Source organism: Cydia fagiglandana, chromosome 25, assembly GCF_963556715.1.
Source record: "Cydia fagiglandana chromosome 25, ilCydFagi1.1, whole genome shotgun sequence".
Taxonomy (NCBI): domain Eukaryota; kingdom Metazoa; phylum Arthropoda; class Insecta; order Lepidoptera; family Tortricidae; genus Cydia; species Cydia fagiglandana.
The window spans coordinates 3,745,256-3,765,937 of record NC_085956.1 but is presented as its reverse complement, the minus strand read 5'-3'; the positions used below and the strand labels follow the sequence as shown (position 1 = coordinate 3,765,937).

The following is a 20,682-nucleotide window of genomic DNA, read 5'->3' as shown; positions in this document are numbered from 1 at the left end:
CTGGATTTGCAAAATGGCTCCTTGTGTTCATTCGTTTTCAGATATTCTCAAAGTGTAAGAGCCATGCCGTGGAATAAAAAAAAGTTAATCCTCATATTTTAATCGCGATTAATTTAGTCGACCTAACATAGATTGAAATTGCATTAATCTGAATATTAATCGAATAAATTATCGATTAAATCTCGATTGAAAGTTGACAGGGGGACATTTTTGTACGTAAATGGAATAGGATTTGCATGTAAATATTTCCCAACTTTTCGGGGCGGGGACAAATGGGAACACACAATTTTTGGATGTATTCCCATTTATTCCCGCAGGGAACAGATGGAATGGGATTTGAAAGTAAATATTTCCCATTTTTTCCCCCCTTATCGGGCTGGGGACAAATGGGAACACACAATTTTCGGATGTAATCCCATTTATCATTTATCCTCGCAGGAAACAGATGGAATAAGATTTGCATGTAAATATTTCCCATTTATTCCACCTTATCGGGGTGGGGACAAATGGGAACACACAATTTTCAGATGTATTCCCATTTATCCCCGTAGGGAACAGATGGAATAGGATTTGCATGTAAATATTTCCCAATTTTCCCACCTTTTCGGGGTGGGGACAAATGGGAACATACAATTTTCAGATGTAATCCCATTTATCCACACAGGGAACAAATGGAATAGTATTTGCATGTAAATATTTCCCATTTTTTCCCACCTTATCGGGGTGGGGACAAATGGGAACACACAATTTTCGGACGTAATCCCATTTATCCTCGCAGGGAACAGATGGAATAGGATTTGCATGTAAATATTTCCCATTTTTTCCACCTTATCAGGGTGGGGACAAATGGGAACACACAATTTTCGGATGTATTCCCATTTATCTCCGTAGGGAACAGATGGAATAGGATTTGCATGTAAATATTTCCCATTTTTTCCACCTTATCGGGGTGGGGACAAATGGGAACACACAATTTTCGGATGTATTCCCATTTATCCCCGTAGGGAACAGATGGAATAGGCTTTGCATGTAAATATTTCCCAATTTTCCCACCTTTTCGGGGTGGGGACAAATGGGAACACACAATTTTCAGATGTAATCCCATTTATCCCCGCAGGGAACAGATGGAATAGGCTTTGCATGTAAATATTTCCCAATTTTCCCACCTTTTCGGGGTGGGGACAAATGGGAACACAATTTTCAGATGTAATCCCATTTATCCTCGCAGGGAACAGATGGAATAGTATTTGCATGTAAATATTTCCCATTTTTTCCACCTTATCAGGGTGGGGACAAATGGGAACACACAATTTTCGGATGTATTCCCATTTATCTCCGTAGGGAACAGATGGAATAGGATTTGCATCTAAATATTTCCCATTTTTTCCACCTTATCGGGGTGGGGACAAATGGGAACACACAATTTTCGGATGTATTCCCATTTATCCCCGTAGGGAACAGATGGAATAGGATTTGCATGTAAATATTTCCCATTTTTTCTACCTTATCGGGATGGGGACAAATGGGAACACACAATTTTCGGATGTATTCCCATTTATCCCCGTAGGGAACAGATGGAATAGGCTTTGCATGTAAATATTTCCCAATTTTCCCACCTTTTCGGGGTGGGGACAAATGGGAACACACAATTTTCAGATGTAATCCCATTTATCCCCGCAGGGAACAGATGGAATAGGCTTTGCATGTAAATATTTCCCAATTTTCCCACCTTTTCGGGGTGGGGACAAATGGGAACACAATTTTCAGATGTAATCCCATTTATCCCCGCAGGGAACAGATGGAATAGTATTTGCATGTAAATATTTCCCATTTTTTCCACCTTATCAGGGTGGGGACAAATGGGAACACACAATTTTCGGATGTGTGGGCTACTTTCCCACTTACACTTATACCTACACTTAACTAATATTAATACTCTTATATAAAACATAATATATACACATATTTATTTACATACATTTTATACATTTATTTACATTTACACAATAATAATATACACGTTATATTTACATATCATCCGTCAATTCTTGACGTTGCCAACAAGTCGGGTGCAATGCACACGCGCACCGCGATAGCAATCCTTTGTTCGGAGCGCCCGGTTCTGAGACCCGCTCCGTGCCGGCCGGCCATCGCCGCTCCCCGCCTCAGTCTATGCACTGTACTGACGCGAAACGCATGTCGCTTGTGACCGCTAGACGCATTACGTTCGCTATCGCTTATGCTTTTGTTGACGCTTAATTTCTATTTCTATATTTCTTCCGTACTGTTACCTTCTGTGTTTCTATCTTCCGAACTTTGGACATTCCTTCTGTGTTGTATATATTCTTGACATTATAATATTTATTGGAGAAAGTGGACGTTTGGATTACTGTGGCTGAGATACGTCACGCACCCTATCTACATCCCCATACTGGTGACCCCGGAAGAACACAGTACCAAGAGGATAACATCAGAAAACCGTACGTAGAAGTGTCGAGCAAAATAGACAAAGGAAAGACCGTTATGTCGCCCATCACACAAGTACCGGCGGGAGCGCCTGTTCCCACTGCACCATCCGTCACAACTGCGCCGCTCGGTTCCACTACAACAACGACTCCGTCATCCGAAGTTTTTAGAGTCGGAGTACGACTTCCACCATTTTGGCCAGAGGAACCCGCGATTTGGTTCTCGCAGGTTGAGGGTCAGTTCGACATAGCCGGCATCACCAATGACCTGACAAAATTCCATTATGTCGTCAGTCAGTTAGATCGACAGTTTGCAAAGGAGGTCAGGGATATTATCACCAATCCACCGGCAACTGACAAATATGCTAAGCTGAAGAGCGAACTCATCAGTCGCCTGAGCGATACCACCGAGCGACAGATCCAGCAGCTCCTGCATCATGAAGAGCTGGGAGATCGTAAGCCGTCTCAGTTCCTGCGTCACCTGCAGGCTCTGGCAGCTAAGCGCATATCGGACGACGTTTTACGCATGATGTGGACCAACAGATTACCCGCGAGCATCCAAACTGTCCTCGCAGGGCATCCAGATGCTTCGTTGGACATTATCGCAGACCTTGCTGACAGGGTCCACGACATCGGCCCACGCTGCGCTTGTTCGTCACACGTCGCTTCTGCAGGCTCCGAGCAACCTGGCTCCAGTACTGACGCCTTGGCAAGGGAGATAGCTGCGCTCAGGAGAGAGGTTCGTGCCTTGAAGATGGACCGTGAAGGAGGAAGATCCCGCTCAAGGAATCCCAGCCGCTCCAGAAGGCAGAGTCGTTCCAGCACCAGGTCCCAGTCCAGTTATAGGAAATTCCCCATCTGCTGGTACCATTCAAGACATGGCGAGAATGCTAGCAAGTGCGTGCAACCCTGCGATTACAAGAAGTCGGGAAATGCCATGGGCAGTCGGTAATGGCGACTCCTGACCGCCCTGTCACATCGCGTCGCCTGTTTGTCACCGACAGAAGGTCGAAGCTGCAGTTTTTGGTCGACACCGGTAGCGACCTCTGCGTCTTCCCCAAGTCGTTACTGCACGAGCGTCGAGCACCGACGGGGTACAACCTTTCTGCAGCCAATGGGACACCCATCGAAACCTACGGTTACGCGCATCTTAACCTGGACCTTGGACTTCGACGCGACTTTCCGTGGCGTTTTGTGGTAGCTATGGTTACTAAACCGATTATAGGGGCAGATTTTCTGGCGCACTATAATTTAATTGTAGATTGTGGGGGTAAGAGGCTAGGTAGTATTGTAGATAACATCACTAGTTTATATGTTAATGCTGTTTCTGCTATTAATACTAGTGATATATTTTCTGTAAAGGTCATGAACGGCAGCGATTCCTGCTACCATCAAATATTGTCACAGGAATATCCTGAGATCACACGACCTGCTGGCATACACCGCACTATACCACACAACACACAACACCACATTCGCACCACTCCAGGTCCCCCGGTATCCTGCGCTCCGAGACGTCTTGCCCCTGACAAGCTGAAGCTGGCGAGGCAAGAGTTTGAAGGTATGTTGGCTAGCGGCACGGCACGACCATCAGAGAGCCCTTGGTCTTCACCACTGCACCTGGCGCCTAAAAAAGATAATGGGTGGCGCCCTTGTGGTGATTACCGTCAGCTCAACGCCCGTACCGTCCCTGACAAATACCCCATCAGGCATTTGCATGATTTCACCCACAGCATATCTGGTTGTAAGGTCTTTAGTACCATTGACCTCGTAAAGGCTTACAACCAGATACCTGTATGTCCGGAGGACATACCGAAGACGGCCATCACTACACCCTTCGGTATGTTCGAGTTTCCGTTTATGACATTCGGACTCCGGAACGCAGGCCAAACCTTTCAGAGGTTCGTGGACGAGCTGACACGCGGGCTGGACTTCGTCTACTGCTACTTGGACGACTTCTTAGTCTTTTCCAGAGACGAAGAGCAGCACAAACAGCACCTACGTGAAGTTTTTACCAGACTCCGAGACTACGGCATGGTAATCAACGTGTCTAAGTGCGTCTTTGGGGCTCCACAGGTAACTTTTTTAGGTTACCTGATTTCTGAGAGCGGTACCAAACCCTTAGACACGAAAGTCCAAGCCATACGTGACTTTCCACCACCCAAGGACGTCAAGCAGCTGAGGAAATTTTTGGGTATGGCCAACTTTTACAGGCGATTCCTGCCACATGCCGCTCAAATCCAAGCACCTCTCAACGCACTCCTGGGTGGAGCAGTCAAAGGTTCCAAACCCATCAACCTGACCGGCGATGCTCTGAAGGCTTTCAACGAGACCAAGGAAAGCCTATCCAACGCAGCGTTACTTGCTCATCCCGATTGTCGGGCTAAGCTGGCGTTGGTCACAGACGCATCAGACATGGCACTGGGTGCGGTACTGCAGCAGCAGCTGCAGGATCAGGTATGGCAGCCATTGGCTTTCTTTTCTCGGAAGTTGAGTCCATCCCAGACCAAATACTCGCCGTATGATCGCGAACTGCTTGCGATCTACGAGGGTATTAAGTATTTCCGGCATATGCTAGAGGCGAGGCACTTCACGATTTATACTGACCATAAGCCGATCAGTTTTGCTTTCCATGAGAGGAAACATAACTGTTCGCCTAGGCAGTTTAGACACTTGGACTACATATCCCAGTTCACCACCGACATAAGGCACATATCTGGCAAAGACAATGTTGTGGCCGACACCTTATCTCGGATTGAAGAACTGGCGATACCGCTCGATCTTGCTGACCTAGCTAGATCTCAAGTGTCTGATCCCGAGCTTGCTGAGTACTTGGCCTCGTCATCCCTGCGCTTGGTAAGAATGCCATTCCCGGGTAGCCCTGAACCCTTGTACTGCGACGTCAGTACGCCGACTCCCCGACCATTCGTCACCAAGCAGTACCGAAAAGCCGTTTTCGACAGTCTCCACTCCTTAAGTCATCCTGGTGCCAACACAAGTGCTAAGATTGTAGCCCAGCGTTTTGTATGGCCCAGCGTAAGGAAGGACTGCCGAGACTGGGCACGAGCTTGCGTGCCATGTCAACGGTCCAAAGTGAGCCGTCATGTGTCTGCACCTCTAGGCACATTTGAACTCCCTCGGGCTCGCTTTCAGCAGGTACATATTGACCTAATCGGTCCTCTCCCTGTTTCACAAGGCTTCCGCTATTGCTTGACGGCCATAGACCGCTTTACGCGGTGGCCAGAGGTCGTACCAATAGCGGCAGACATCACGGCAGAGACGGTGGCCAAGGCATTATTGGCTGGCTGGATATCCAGGTTTGGGTGTCCTGTAGATATTGTCACAGATCGTGGTCGACAATTTGAGTCCACACTGTTTCAATATCTATCTAAGACCATCGGCTTCCAGCATAGACGCACGACCGCGTACCATCCAGCATGCAATGGCATTGTGGAACGCTTCCACAGGCAGCTCAAGGCCGCCATTACATGCCATGCTGACGCCAATTGGTCCGAGGTGTTGCCTCAAGTGCTTCTCGGCATACGCAGCGCTTTTAAAGAGGACTTGCAAGCGTCCTCAGCCGAAATGCTTTACGGCGAGCCGCTGCGACTTCCAGGCGAATTTTTTGACCCAAGCGTACCCGGTACCACAGATATCGCCGATTTTACCGCACGGTTACGCTCATTCGCCTCGAAGTTGAAGCCTACGCCAGCTTCACGCCACAGCAAGGACAGGATCTTTGTGTTTAAAGAGTTAGCGACAGCTGAATACGTCTTCCTCCGCGAAGACGCTTCACGCGCTCCTCTAACGCCTGTATACTCAGGCCCGCACAAAGTCCTGGAGAGGACTGATAAAGTTTTTAAACTCCTCATTAAAGGCAAACCGGTTACCGTGACCATCGACCGATTAAAACCAGCGCATTACCTGTCCGAGGGCTTGAAGCTCGCTGATCAGGGGTCGACCACACCTGCCGCACCAGAAAACATCCTGCGCGGGAGGCAGCATAGTGACCCTGGGCCAAGTCAGGCTAACGTACCTAAAACTACTCGTTCGGGAAGGCAAGTACGTTTCCCAGATTATTATCGCCCTTAACCAGGTCTCTGGAGGGGAGTGATGTGGGCTACTTTCCCACTTACACTTATACCTACACTTAACTAATATTAATACTCTTATATAAAACATAATATATACACATATTTATTTACATACATTTTATACATTTATTTACATTTACACAATAATAATATACACGTTATATTTACATATCATCCGTCAATTCTTGACGTTGCCAACAAGTCGGGTGCAATGCACACGCGCACCGCGATAGCAATCCTTTGTTCGGAGCGCCCGGTTCTGAGACCCGCTCCGTGCCGGCCGGCCATCGCCGCTCCCCGCCTCAGTCTATGCACTGTACTGACGCGAAACGCATGTCGCTTGTGACCGCTAGACGCATTACGTTCGCTATCGCTTATGCTTTTGTTGACGCTTAATTTCTATTTCTATATTTCTTCCGTACTGTTACCTTCTGTGTTTCTATCTTCCGAACTTTGGACATTCCTTCTGTGTTGTATATATTCTTGACATTATAATATTTATTGGAGAAAGTGGACGTTTGGATTACTGTGGCTGAGATACGTCACGCACCCTATCTACATCCCCATAGATGTATTCCCATTTATCTCCGTAGGGAACAGATGGAATAGGATTTGCATGTAAATATTTCCCATTTTTTCCACCTTATCGGGGTGGGGACAAATGGGAACACACAATTTTCGGATGTATTCCCATTTATCCCCGTAGGGAACAGATGGAATAGGATTTGCATGTAAATATTTCCCAATTTTCCCACCTTTTCGGGGTGGGGACAAATGGGAACACACAATTTTCAGATGTAATCCCATTTATCCCCGCAGGGAACAGATGGAATAGTATTTGCATGTAAATATTTCCCATTTTTTCCCACCTTATCGGTATGGGGACAAATGGGAACACACAATTTTCAGATGTACTCCCTGGCGTGACAATGTGACGTAACGTGACAGGTGCGACATTTCGACAAGTCTCATTGTTGCTGACGTCACAGGCATCCATGGGCTACGGTTATCGCTTACCATCGGGCGGGCCGTATTCCTGTTTGTCACCATCATTGTATTATTTTTAAAAACTTTATTATATCGGCAAAAACATGTATTTCTTTTGCGATGTTTATGATGATAATGATGGAAATTGTCACAAGATTTCAAAGAACTTTCGGTAATTCTTGAGTTCTGTGTCGGAATTTCGTGACAATTGTCGTATTTCTTGTGACAAATGTCATTAGCTTCGCAAAATAAGTACTTATTAACTGGCGATATGGTGGAGTTTTTTTTTAATTAACATGTTGGTGGCAAACAACCACACCGCCCGTCTGATGGTAAGCGTTTACCGTAGCCCATGGAGGCCTGTGACTTCAATTACAGTGATGTAGACAATAGGGAATATTAGGCAAAGCTCTGCGTAGGTGGCACTAGTAGTACACATACAGTAAACAAACATGCGTCACTACGTCACTCACATATCGCCTATCGTGAAACACGACAATCGAGGGTTCGGTTTCTGCCTCTCTATCACTCTCGCATATTCGAGCGATAAAGAGGCGGATAACTAAATTTCGATTTTCGCGTTTACCGGTAGGCACTTGTTAACAAACCGCCTTGATGCATCAATGTCATATTTTATTGTCTTTGAAAACTTGTCAAAAAACAGTTTAAGGCACAGTATGTATAAGTTAGTCTATGAATTTACTGAGTCGGTAGTGCTGCACTCTGGCGGCAGAACATTGCAGTAATATACCCTATTGTTGGACCTGTCACGTCCTAAAACCTATAAAACAATATTCATGACGACTTTTATGACAACATGCGTAGCCGCCATCTTGGATTATAAAATGGTCATCATTTTCGAATTCTGCACTCCCTAAAACCTATAAATCGACATCCGTGACGACGCAAGTTATCTTTATTTTCAGATCTAACCAATTGCTACAGAATACAAAGGACAAAAAAAAGAAGCAAGGAGGTAATGAAACAAGCAAAAATACTGATGATTCCTCGACGCAATTGGATGATTCTTAAATTGTGTCCAGATTTTCTTGTCATAAAAGTTTTTATTTTTCACATATAACTCACACAAGCTCCGTGACATTTCGACCTTGTAATTTTTTTAATGTTTTTGTTTATATATGCGTATCTCACTAGAATAATATAATCAAGGTATGTTTATGTTTGATGGTTGAAATAGTAACTCTAAAAATTATATTTGTGTCTTATATTCCTGCCGAAAACTTTTATTTTTCCTTTTCCTTCTACACAAGTTAGGCCAAGTAATAAGAATTTAGGGCTCTCAATTTTATCTTGACTTCTACATCAGTAAAGCTACGAGGCCATGTTTGGTATCGTTTTCGTATAAATTCACAGTACCAAATTTTGTTATGGTATCACATTGACACCATTCCGAAGTAAAAACATATAAACTTATTAAAATACTTTCTTTTAAACTCCTCTTCACGCTTAAACTGCTGAACAGTTTTAATTTAAAGGTACACATATATTTTGAGTCCCGAGACAGGACATGATAAGTTATGTCAAAAATCATCCTTTAAAGGTGTGAAATGTGGTGCAGGGCGGAATTCAGAATTGAATTCTTGAAGTTAATACTTACTGTTTAAGTTTAGGTTTGAAGTCATGTTTTTTATCATTTTCAACTAAATCAAAGATGTAGAATTGTAGACCATCCCAAATTTCATATAAATCGGTTCAGCGGTTATTGATTTTCCGTACAAATTTTCACACCACTTTTCACACCTTCAAAAGATGATTTTGGTTATAAGATCTATCCTATGTCCTGTTCCGGGACGCAAACTATTTCTATACCAAATTTCAACGAAATCGGTTCAGCGGTTAAGCGTCAAGAGGAGTTTAAAAAATACCGGCCAAGTGCGAGCCGGACTCGCGTATTAAGGGTTCCGTACATTAAGTCCGCCTCGCGCTTGGCTGCACATTTCTAATAGGTTTTCCTGTCATCTTAATAATCGTGATAGGTAAAGGACTATTTTGTGTATTTTTTTCAAAATTTATGACCTAGTAGTTTCGGAGATAAAGGGGGGGGGGCAATGGTCATTTTTTGGGTATAAAATCAATTTGTTTACGTTATATGTCCGTCTTTGGGTCTCTAATTTACATATATGTACCAAATTTCAACTTAATTGGTCCAGTAGTTTCCGAGAAAATAGGCTGTGACAGACGGACAGACATACAGACGCACGAGTGATCCTATAAGGGTTCAATTTTTTCCTTTTGAGGTACGGTACCCTAAAAAAATTGTTTTTAAATTTTGTGGAACACGGCCTAGCACCTTCACTGATGTAGAGATCAAGATAAAATTGAGAGCCCTAAATAAAGTTTCAAGAGCGGATATCTCAAAAACTATTCAATATATCGAAAAAATTGAGTAAATAAACTTTCATTTTCTATAAGTGGCCATGTCGCTACGATGCATAGTTTCCGAGATATAATCGAAAAACCGGAAAATGGGACCTTCAAAGCCCCCTCTCTCCCCGCCGCTCAAAGGCTACGGCCGAGGACTTTTGATATGTTCACCTCCTAACTTGTCCAAACCAAGTTAAGGAGCCAAAAATTGTGTTCCGAGCATTTCCCTCTACAACTTTATTGAGCATTCGTTGCCTGACCTAGTAGCGTATTGCATTTCTTTAAAAACTTTTCTGTAAAAGGTTGACGGGTGTTGGGTGTTTATATGGTTTTGGTCGATTTTTATCATTCGCATCGCCCATGATGACTTACTAGAATTACGAGCACACGAGACACTAATAGTAGTTTGACAAACCTTGGTTTTCAAGAGGTATTTTATATTGACATTTGCTGTCACAAATTTGCTGTCAGATTTATTCGCAAACCGCACGCAAAGTGCACACAAATGTGTCGACACCTTGTTACGGAAAAGTGTAGACACGGCGACGACACTTTGTTTCGAAACAATTCTAGACACATTGTGTGGACTCTGTTACGACACATCTGACATTTAGTTACCACTTTGATGATTCTGCGACTGGAATGGTTATATGGGATGGCAGCCATTTTCATGAATAGAAAACCCGATGAGGTCAGATGGAGTAAGACAAACACTTTGACAAGACTTAAGAGCAATTGTAGTGAATCCTCATACTGTTACTCTATAGTTCGTTTTTTTTAGCATTAGAAAGAACTCCACAGAAGCAAGCGTGCAATTTTTATCAGGTTCTTCAAATGTTAATAATTATTGATTTATCTAATATAGCATGGTACATATAATTTACTTCAAATTATTACCGCTATAAGTGTCGGATTCGGAACCACAAGCTTATTTCTGCGAAGTTCTTTCTAATGCTAAAAAAACAAACTATAGCCCCGAGTAAAATAAACAGTTTCTCTTACCCCCTATGTCCTTAATGGTTTCGTAGCTTTAAAATTTAGCTGATGTCGGCTTCGTAAGATGAATTCTATAAAGTTTAATACCAATTTATTTAGATAGATGGGTCAAACAGATCACTATGTTACGTTCTTTCCTGTGGACATAGACAAAGTTAAGGGCTATAAAGGTTAATTTTCTTATTTAACCCTAACCCACGTAAAAAGGTCCTCCTTTTATTTACAGAACTATGATTAAATCATTACTTACATGCCCACAAGCTGTTAACTATTGCCCACAGGGGAGAAAAATGTACAGTTCGCGCGAACACGCTAGTTTTCTCTCCTGTGGGCAATAGTTAACAGCTTGTGGGCATGTAAGTAATGATTTTATCATAATTCTGTAAATAAAAGGAGGACCTTTTTACGTGGATAAGGGTTCAATAACAAAATTAATCTTTATAGCCCTTAACTTTGTGTATGTCCACAGGAAAGAACGTAACACAGTGATCTGTTTGACCCAGATACAAGATACACAGTTCAAGTTACGAGCTAACAAACGCACACTGTTGCGACCTAGTTTCTAGTTAATAGATTCCAAAAAATCGACGATGTCACAACTCTCCTCTGTCACAACTCACCTCGGTCTCCTCTACGGTGGTACTAAACGAAATTAATAACAAACTTAAACCTAAATTAGGCCCTTGAGGCATTGTACCAAGGATGCTGAAATATTTTAAATATACAGGGTGATTTTTGGGTCGTGATCCAGAACCACTTTTTCTGACTCTGTAAATGATCCACATTATCGTATGGTAGTATTTGATTAAAAGATAATTACTTTAATTATTCTTATTTTTCAAGTAAAATTTATGTTATACTAAGAAATTATGGGCACCCTATGACTTTTGACATACGCTGTATGGAAAACGACAAGACGTCACATTGAGTAGGGTCACCAAATTGTATGCAAAAATGTTTTTTCCTACTTGCGATCTGGAAAATAATCATCATTATTGGTGATAAACAATAATTCAACATCATTAGGCACATCTTTGGATTCTCTATGATGTCTGGCTCTCTTGCTCCACGACCCCGAAATCACCCTGTATATTTGTATATCATTAAAAAAAAACACGCACATTTAATAATAAAGTTTAATACACACACATAACACAACTTAAACTACTTACAAAATAATTGGCTTACATAACGATGACAAATTTGGACACAGGGGCACCGATAATGCCGCGCAACTGTAAGGAGAACAGATGGGAAATGCCCCTGCAGAGCAGCCACACCCACATTCACACCCAGTTCCACATCCACACCCACACCCACACCCACATCCACACCCACACCCACACCCACACCCACACCCACATCCACAGCCTTGAGAACATGGGCCAAAAGCCTTAGCCACCACAGGGAGGCCTCCAGGCAAGTAACCTAAACCGCAAGGCAACTCAGGAGCGTAAGGCGGCAGAATCAACTGGTCACAAGGCGGCAGAATCAACTGGTCACAATCCACGCAGTACCTCGGTACCAAACCCGTCACATAATCGCAATTGGGCACGCAACTCAATACTCTCGTGTCACAAGTGCAGTTTCTATCAAAAATGAGCCCATACGGTACACAGTCGTCATAATCTAGAAAATAAGGCTCAGGTATAGTTTGGATGCAGCATTTTTTCTCTGGCAGGGTGTCAGCTATTAGGTCGCTGACGATGAAAAGCTGGAGGGTGTCGATGAGGGATTGCACGATGTTGCCGTCGACGATGGTGGGGGCGGTAGTGGGCACGACGGTGGGAGCGATGGTGGGGACTGTGGGGGCACATTTGTTGATGGGGCATCTAATACTTTGGCTTAATGCCACCTGAAAATAAATGACTTATTATTAACCGGGCAACTAAAATATTAAACAGGAACTTTCACTGGGCATATAATAATATAATTTGGCGGTGCATTAATATTTTAGCACCAATAAATGTATATTAGCCTCAAATTTAAGCATCATATTATTAAAAAACTGGCAGCAAAATCGAGCCACCCAAAAAAATTATAGGGAACTTGAATTGATATGTCGGCGTCTAAAATAATAAGTTGGCAACTAATATTGTAAAGCGATCATAAAAGGTTGTTTATATATTTTGTACATATACAGAATACCTAAGATACCTATATAAATACGCTTTAAATACTCCATTTTAAAATAATTTAAATTTAAATATAATTATGCATACCTAGTACCTTAAATTGACAAATTTCCTAATCCACAAAACACCACAAATCTATTTACCAATAATACCCTACTATAATACTTATAGTCGAAATTCCTAAGTTTCATGAAACACCTAATGGCCATTATACCATTAGGTCTTTACATTTTTAGTGTTCCGTACAAAACTTTGTTTACGGAACACTTATGGGATCACTTCGGTCTTGCAAATCAGTTAAATACGATTTTCTCAGAGACCGTTTGACATAGATACCTAAAATTTGGAACAGTTATAGCAATTACCACCACTCATATTGTAAATAAGTCAAAACTGCTTATTTCTTATTAAAGGGGGAAATTTAGGGGGTTGAGAGGGGTAGGCTGAAACTTTTTTCATTTGTAAGAATCGTGTGGGGTACCATTAGAAAGCTTGCAAAAAATTGAGTCGATGGACTGATTTTGACTTCATTTTAGACTGCAATAGTTTCGTCAAAAAATGCATTTCAAGTTGCAAGTTTTCATACAAAAATTTTCACCTCTGTCCTGGCGATTTTCGCGAAAACTATAGCTAACAGGCAGCTGACCAGTCAATACCCAACTTAAAGAAGCATGGAGACGGCGGGAAAATTATCAGCTTAACTTTATCTTTATTAGTTTTTCAACTGCAGCTTGACCTTTGGTTGCTTAGGGCTAGCTAACTGATGCTTACACTGGTCAATTCATATTAGGCGAGAAACATCTTTAGTTAAAACTTTGGCATTGAAATTTATGACTTATGTCTTTGACACAAAGTTTAATTCTGCTTGCTTATTTTTGTGGGATATTTAATTTTATCTCAATAGCCTACTATAAGTATGAGAGAGATCTACAAAATACGACCTTATTATATTGCAAATAAGTTTCAATTTCGAACGGGCTTTCCAACCGATGGACTAGACATCTCAAAAATCTGAAAAATTTTAATTAAGAATTCCGTTCTTGACTGTCGTTGTGTTTTTTTTTCCACAATAGGACACATAGAGTTAGTAAGGCGTATAGAGATAATAAAGTCATTTAATATTTATGAACAGCTTTGGCCTCATGTATAGATTTTATTGAGAGTATCTGATTCGTCGAAACAATATACACAATATTCCTTTTCATTAAGTACCATTACATTTCTGTATTAATTGTATAATTATAATATCTATTAATTATATTCAGTACTTATGTATATTTTTGAACGGATCGGTGAGCAACTAGATTCAGGGCTATAACCGCGAAAATAGAAGTTCGCAAATTGCGAGCATTTTTCTCTGTCACTCTAATTACGCCTTCATTGGAGTAAAAGAGAAAGATTCGGTTTTCGCGGTAGCCCCTCAGTCCTGTTACGAGAAAATAATTTTGGAAGACATTAATAGTATATGACAGTTAAATATCACACTTTTTAGAAACAAAGGTAAAATTGACGAAATATTTAAAGTAAGCCGATCTTGTTTTTTAGCAGTTCTAAATAATATTAAAGTCTATATATATGGCATAGAACTAGAAACAAAATCAAATAAAAAATAATAATGAGTTCTAAATTCAAATTGAAGGAGTATACATTTAAGGTATTATAGGCCAAGCGCGCACCACGATATTAATTTTTGCGACACGATTTTAGAATCGCGCTGTAATATATCGCTAAGTATATCGCAGAAAATTCACTGCGCGCCCTGCGATGAAAAAGTCGACGATTTGTTCATTCTCAACATGGATTTCGTACCAGTCGCTTGTCATGAAACGTGTCTTTAATATGCGATTGCTGTATGACTTTGAGCATTTATAACACAAAGGTGATCCCCGTCTATTTCCATAATTAAATGGTCAACATCTAGCGTCTCATTTTGAGACTCCATTGGAGATGCAGGTGCCGAGATGTTGGGGTTTGGAGAGCGAAATGCCGACTGAGGTCCGGCCGGGGTGCGATTTTATTATCATAGTGCGCGCGGGGCCATACAACTCCGCATGCTGCAATCACTTTGCGACAATCGCGTCGCGAACAATCGCGGAAAAATGTGACAAATCACAATTTTAAAATCGCTGCGATTTTTTTGTCGCATATGCGCGCACTAACATATAAACACATACGTTGCATTTCTGCGACAAAATTATCGCAGGACAAAAAATCGTGGTGCGCGCTTGGCCTTACTCTAAATTATTATAATACATCAAGCATTCGCGAGATGCTCGACTTCGGTATTCAAACACAAAGCAATAGTACAAGAATCTAACTAAATGCAAAGGCCGAAGGAGCGATTCGAAGATCCGAAGCGTCCGACAGACGCGCGCCTCCCGTAACTTTTCCAAGTATTTTTAAGTGCAAGTGTCTAAGTCGCAAGATCCAAAGGCTGAAGTCGCATTGGGCCGAAAGCCCGAAGCATCCAGGAGGTCAGTTCTAAACACAGGTAATTAATACAAGTGTCTAAATGCGAAGGCCGGAGGCCGAGCTCCGCGTAGGGCCGAAGGCCCGAAGCCTGCAAGATGTCAGTGGTTAAACACAGAACTGACAGCCTGGACGCTTCGGGCCTTCGGCCCTACGCGGAGCTCGGCCTTCGGCCTTCGCATTTAGATACTTATACTATTGTTCTGTGTTTAAGTACTAACATCCTGGACGCTTCGGGCCTTCGGCCCTACGCGGAGCTCGGCCTTCGGCTTTCGCATTTAGACACTTGTACTATTGTTCTGTGTTAAAGCACTGACATCCTGGACGCTTCGGGCCTTCGGGCTACGCGGAGGTCGGCCTTTGGCCTTCATATTTAGACACTTGTACTATTGCTCTGTGCTAAAGCGATGACATTTTGCTAAAGCTCGGCCTTCGGCCTTCGCACTTAGACACTTTGTACTATTGTTCTGTGTGTGTAGTTGAATACGGTATCCTCAAAACAGGCAAACAACCCCTGTAAAATGTAACGATGCGAGCGGTACGGCTACCATCAGTTTGGCATTGACATAAAACGCTACCGTGGGCGTGAACGTAATTTACTTTCTATGCATCTCGCTCGTACTGACATATTAGTGCGAAAGAGATATACCTATAGGAAGTAAATTACGTTCACGATATCGTTTATGTCAATGCCAAACTGATGGTAGCCGTACGGAACACTAAATGCCTCGAGCTATCTCGGACTTGGCCAAATTATTAATTACTAATTTCAATAGTTACCACTGTGTTGTGCCAGAGTCAAAAGATAGGTGCGACGACGAGCGAAGCGAGGAGGAGCGTGTTAGGTTGACCGTGTAGTGACCAAACAAAATATTTTAAAAGAACTTCATTTTCAAATTAATAGATAGCCGTTTTCTTTTTAAAATGTGCTTCATAAATAGTCTCCAATATAATAATTCAGTCGCCAAATAAATATTTGGTACCTGCCTAAAAATAAACAAAAGCTGTAACGGCATTAAAATACATCTCATCTTGATATATTTGAAGGCTCCGTTTTTGGTGCAAAACTATTAATTTTAGTACCCATTTCTATTATTTTAAACTACCCAAATTCGATTAATTAGTTGACCGGTTAAATACGTGCCAAAATAAATTACCATCAAAATGCGACTACTATACGATAATAGTACTTAATCAAAATGACACCATGTTGAATAATAAAGAGAGTAGATTAGATAAGGACTACACATAAATAAATAAATATTAAGGGGGCATCCATAGACTAGGAATCCTCTAGACCGAGTTTAGAGCAATTATTTCATGCAACCGATGATGCCAAAAATTCGGATGTGCGCGGGACGAGGTAAGCGAAATCCCGTGCCGTGATTGGTCCGTTCAAAGACACGGACGTCACACAAAGACACTTTCGACTCGAACATAGAGTAAAGTTACCGTTTGCGTGGCAGAGGGGGTAGCGCGACTATGCTCAGTCTGAAGGATGTTTTGTCTGTGTGGACATCTTACACAGATCAACCTAGCTCCAAACTTAGCAAAGCTTGTACTATATATTTAGACACAGAATAAATAATAGTACTAGGTAAGTACAGAAGGCACACTCTCTAACAAAACGCGTCTGTTACGATCAGCACAGATATGGCCGCTATTAGGTGGCGACAGCGCCACGCGCGACTTATGGCAAACCCCAAAACTGGGGCGGAACGGATGTACTTTTAGCTACCTGTAGCAAAGCGACGAAACCGCGGAGTGAGCCACGCCTGATATAGAAAAAATACATATACATATACTTATACACATAGTAAAACAACCATGACTCAGGACCAAATCTCTCAAATGTCATGTTCATTACACATGTTATAAATGCCCTTACCGGGATTCGAACCCAGGACCATCGGCTTCATAAGCAGGGTCACTATACCCACAAGGGGAGACATGTCGCCATATTCTAATCAACATATAATTAAAGTAATAAAATTACAGTATTGTTTAAACATTGAAATGAAATTAATTTACTCAACTAATTAATAAAAACTATTAACTAATCTATCTATCTATCTATTTCAATAAGTAGCTGATAGCGATACACGACAAACTTTATCGACATAATATCATACTAGGATTCTAATGAGTGATGAAAATAGATTTAATTCTCTTACTTACTTACTTACTTCGCTGGCTCAGCGACCCGAAGTGGATCTTGGCCTCCGACAGTAGATTGCGCCATTCGTTCTTTTCCTGTGCGATCTGACGCCATTCAGCCGATTTAATTCTCTACTTTACTTAAATATTTTTTAGGGTTCCGTACCCAAAGGGTAAAAACGGGACCCTATTACTAAGACCCCACTGTCTGTCCGTCCGTCTGTCACCAGGCTGTATCTCATAAACCGTGATAGAACATTTATACAAAGCCGCCTGGATCTGTCAATGAACGATGACTTTAACGTACATTATTTGATCATGTAGGTGCAGTCAGCAGCAGAAGTTGCTAAGCGGGCGAGGTGTTCAAAATTACCTTGACACGCTCTTATTCTCTTACCAATAAAGTCGCGTCAAGATCATTTTTAGGGTTCCGTACCCAAAGGGTAAAACGGGACCCTATTACTAAGACTTCGCTGTCCGTCCGTCCGTCCGTCCGTCTGTCACCAGGTTGTATCTCACGAACCGTGATAGCTAGACAGTTGAAATTTTCACAGATGATGTATTTCTGTTGCCGCTATAACAACAAATACTAAAAACAGAATAAAATAAAGATTTAAATGGGGCTCCCATACAACAAACGTGATTTTTGACCAAAGTTAAGCAACGTCGGGAGTGGTCAGTACTTGGATGGGTGACCGTTTTTTTTTTGCTTTTTTTTGCATTATGGTACGGAACCCTTCGTGCGCGAGTCCGACTCGCACTTGCCCGGTTTTTTAACACCTCGCCCGCTTAGCAACTTCTGCTACTGACTGTACCTAATGTTTTCATCTACCCTCAACTGGCTTAAGGAGCCATTTGAGGAAAGATTTTGTTTACTTTTATTCATTTTCCTAAAGATACAGACATATGGTTCGTTTTTTTAGCATTAGAAAGAACTCCTCAGAAGCAAGCGTGCAGTCTTTATCAGGCTCTTTAATTGTTAATAATTATTGAATTATCTAATGTAACATGGTCAATACATATAATTTACTCCAAATTGTTACCGCTAAAACTGCCGGATTTGGAACCACAAGCTTACTTCTGCGGAGTTCTTTCTAATGCAAAAAAAAACGGACTGTAGGTACATACTCACATTCAAAAAGACAGCTACAACAGCCACATGTACCCAAACCATTTTAACAGCTTCTCACAAATGTGGTAACCTATCTGCCCCAACTACCTTAAATACTAACTACGTTTTATCATTCAGACATTCAAAATAATAAGAAATCCACATGGTATTAGTAACCTAGTTAGGGCTTGTGAAATGGCTGAATTGCATTAATGTCACGGTCACGTATAGATGTCGGCGGCCGATCGTAAGATCAGGCTGACCGTAATGTTCCTGTGTAATGTTTTGACGATAGTGACATTAAACCAATATATAGGTAGGGCAGGTTCGTTAGGTTGATTTAGATGCCCGAAGGGCAAACTGGCCAGAAATAGAAGCCCCGCGTAGCGGGGCTCCGTCGACTCAGGGAGCGGGTCAAAGATTTTCACGTTTCACTATATGCCTAGAAATTTCACGATATGCCTGATCTTACGATCGGCCGCCGACAGAGATATTCTTCCGTCTATATTACACACGTCGAATGATCCCTATGTTACCTCCAAGCAGGGATGCGAAACTCCTGACTTCGGCCAAACTCGGCTCGGCTTGGCTCAGCATTGCTCCGAGCAATTATTAGGGTTGGCACCACATGACTTCCTTTGCGTGCACGGCCACAGATAAGAAAATCACTTGAATTTTGATAACCCTACATAGCCGAAAGGGATAGTGCCATGTATTAGAAAGGGACAGCATGATTCGACCCTGAACCGCTATCAAACTTCGGTTTTGTAGGAAGTTTCCTTTCTGTGCGGTAGTACTATTTATTCTGTGCTCCAAATCGCTTTTGGATAGGCTTAGCTAAAAAAATAATTGAAGAATATAGTTATTTTTTAGTATTAGAAAAAGATTCGACTGTGCGATCATGTCGTAGTCTTTTTATTGAAAAACGCTTTTTATTAAAAAACGCACGATGTATTTTTATTGAAAACGCTTCAAAAATCAATAACTATAATACCTATAATTATATTACTTATTATGAAAGCAAAATAATGTAAATAATTATATGTCATTCATAATAATCATAATTGTTACATTACGACTCGGAAGTAGCTACTTGCAGGCTGAGGATTCGTTTTAAACGGACGACCTTGGGAGTCCGTTTAATTGAATCCGAAGCCAGCAAGTAGCCTTCCAGCCGAGTCATATATAGTGCTTTTCTCAAAAATGGTGCAAGAAACATAAATATCATAGAAATATTTTACAAAAGCAACGTTCTTACGTATATATTTTCACAGAGAAAAGCCCTTGCCGCCTTTTTATTTTTTTAATAAAAAAATAGAAGTGTATTTTTCTGCCGAAAATACGCCAACCTATTTGAGACAATTAAATAGTCGCGGTACTAGTCATCTGTTTGGCTGTTTAATGGGCCTGTGCCTTCATTTGATATGGCCATTTGAACTTTTAAAAAGTTTGGAACTCGACAAATAATGGAATTTGTATGCAACTTTGCAGTCCCAAAATCGAGACTGCAATGTTTTTAACTTTTTAATTTTTGACTGACCATAAACTCCGCGCTTCGCGACCTATTTTTAACCGACTTCCAAATCCCAAAGGAGGAGGTTATCAATTCGGTTGTATGTTTTTTTTTATTTATTTATTTTTTTTTTTTTTTTTTTTATGTTTGTTACTCCATATCTCCGTCATTACTGGACCGATTTTGAAATTTTTTTTTGTGATTGAATGTATATGTATACAGATTGGTCCCGTTTCTGTCAAAACCCAGTTCTGATGATGGGTTCCATGAGGAATCGAGGGAACTCCTCAAATCTTAAAGGCATACATATAGTGATTTTTGGGTTTTTATAATCAAATCAAGCATATACATCCAAAAAAGTGACATTTGA

At 41.6% G+C, this 20,682-nt stretch overlaps 4 protein-coding genes across 4 annotated transcripts in view; 1 reads left to right on the top strand and 3 right to left on the bottom strand.

Moving 5' to 3' along the window:
• LOC134676799 (uncharacterized) overlaps positions 1-20,682 on the bottom strand; it is a 344,277-nt gene that overhangs the window by 18,547 nt on the left and 305,048 nt on the right. The window lies entirely within an intron of this gene.
• LOC134677118 (uncharacterized) overlaps positions 1-20,682 on the bottom strand; it is an 85,858-nt gene that overhangs the window by 30,563 nt on the left and 34,613 nt on the right. The window lies entirely within an intron of this gene.
• Positions 2,524-3,417, top strand: LOC134676806 (uncharacterized). The gene has a single exon (XM_063535188.1). It carries the CDS (start codon positions 2,524-2,526, stop codon positions 3,415-3,417), a length of 894 nt encoding a protein of 297 aa, XP_063391258.1.
• LOC134676805 (uncharacterized) lies at positions 12,214-18,910 on the bottom strand. The gene is made up of 3 exons (XM_063535187.1): positions 18,821-18,910; positions 12,538-12,782; positions 12,214-12,298 (listed from the first exon to the last, which is right to left on the bottom strand). The coding sequence occupies exons 1-3, from the start codon at positions 18,860-18,862 to the stop codon at positions 12,214-12,216; spliced, it is 372 nt and encodes a 123-aa protein (XP_063391257.1). The 5' UTR covers positions 18,863-18,910.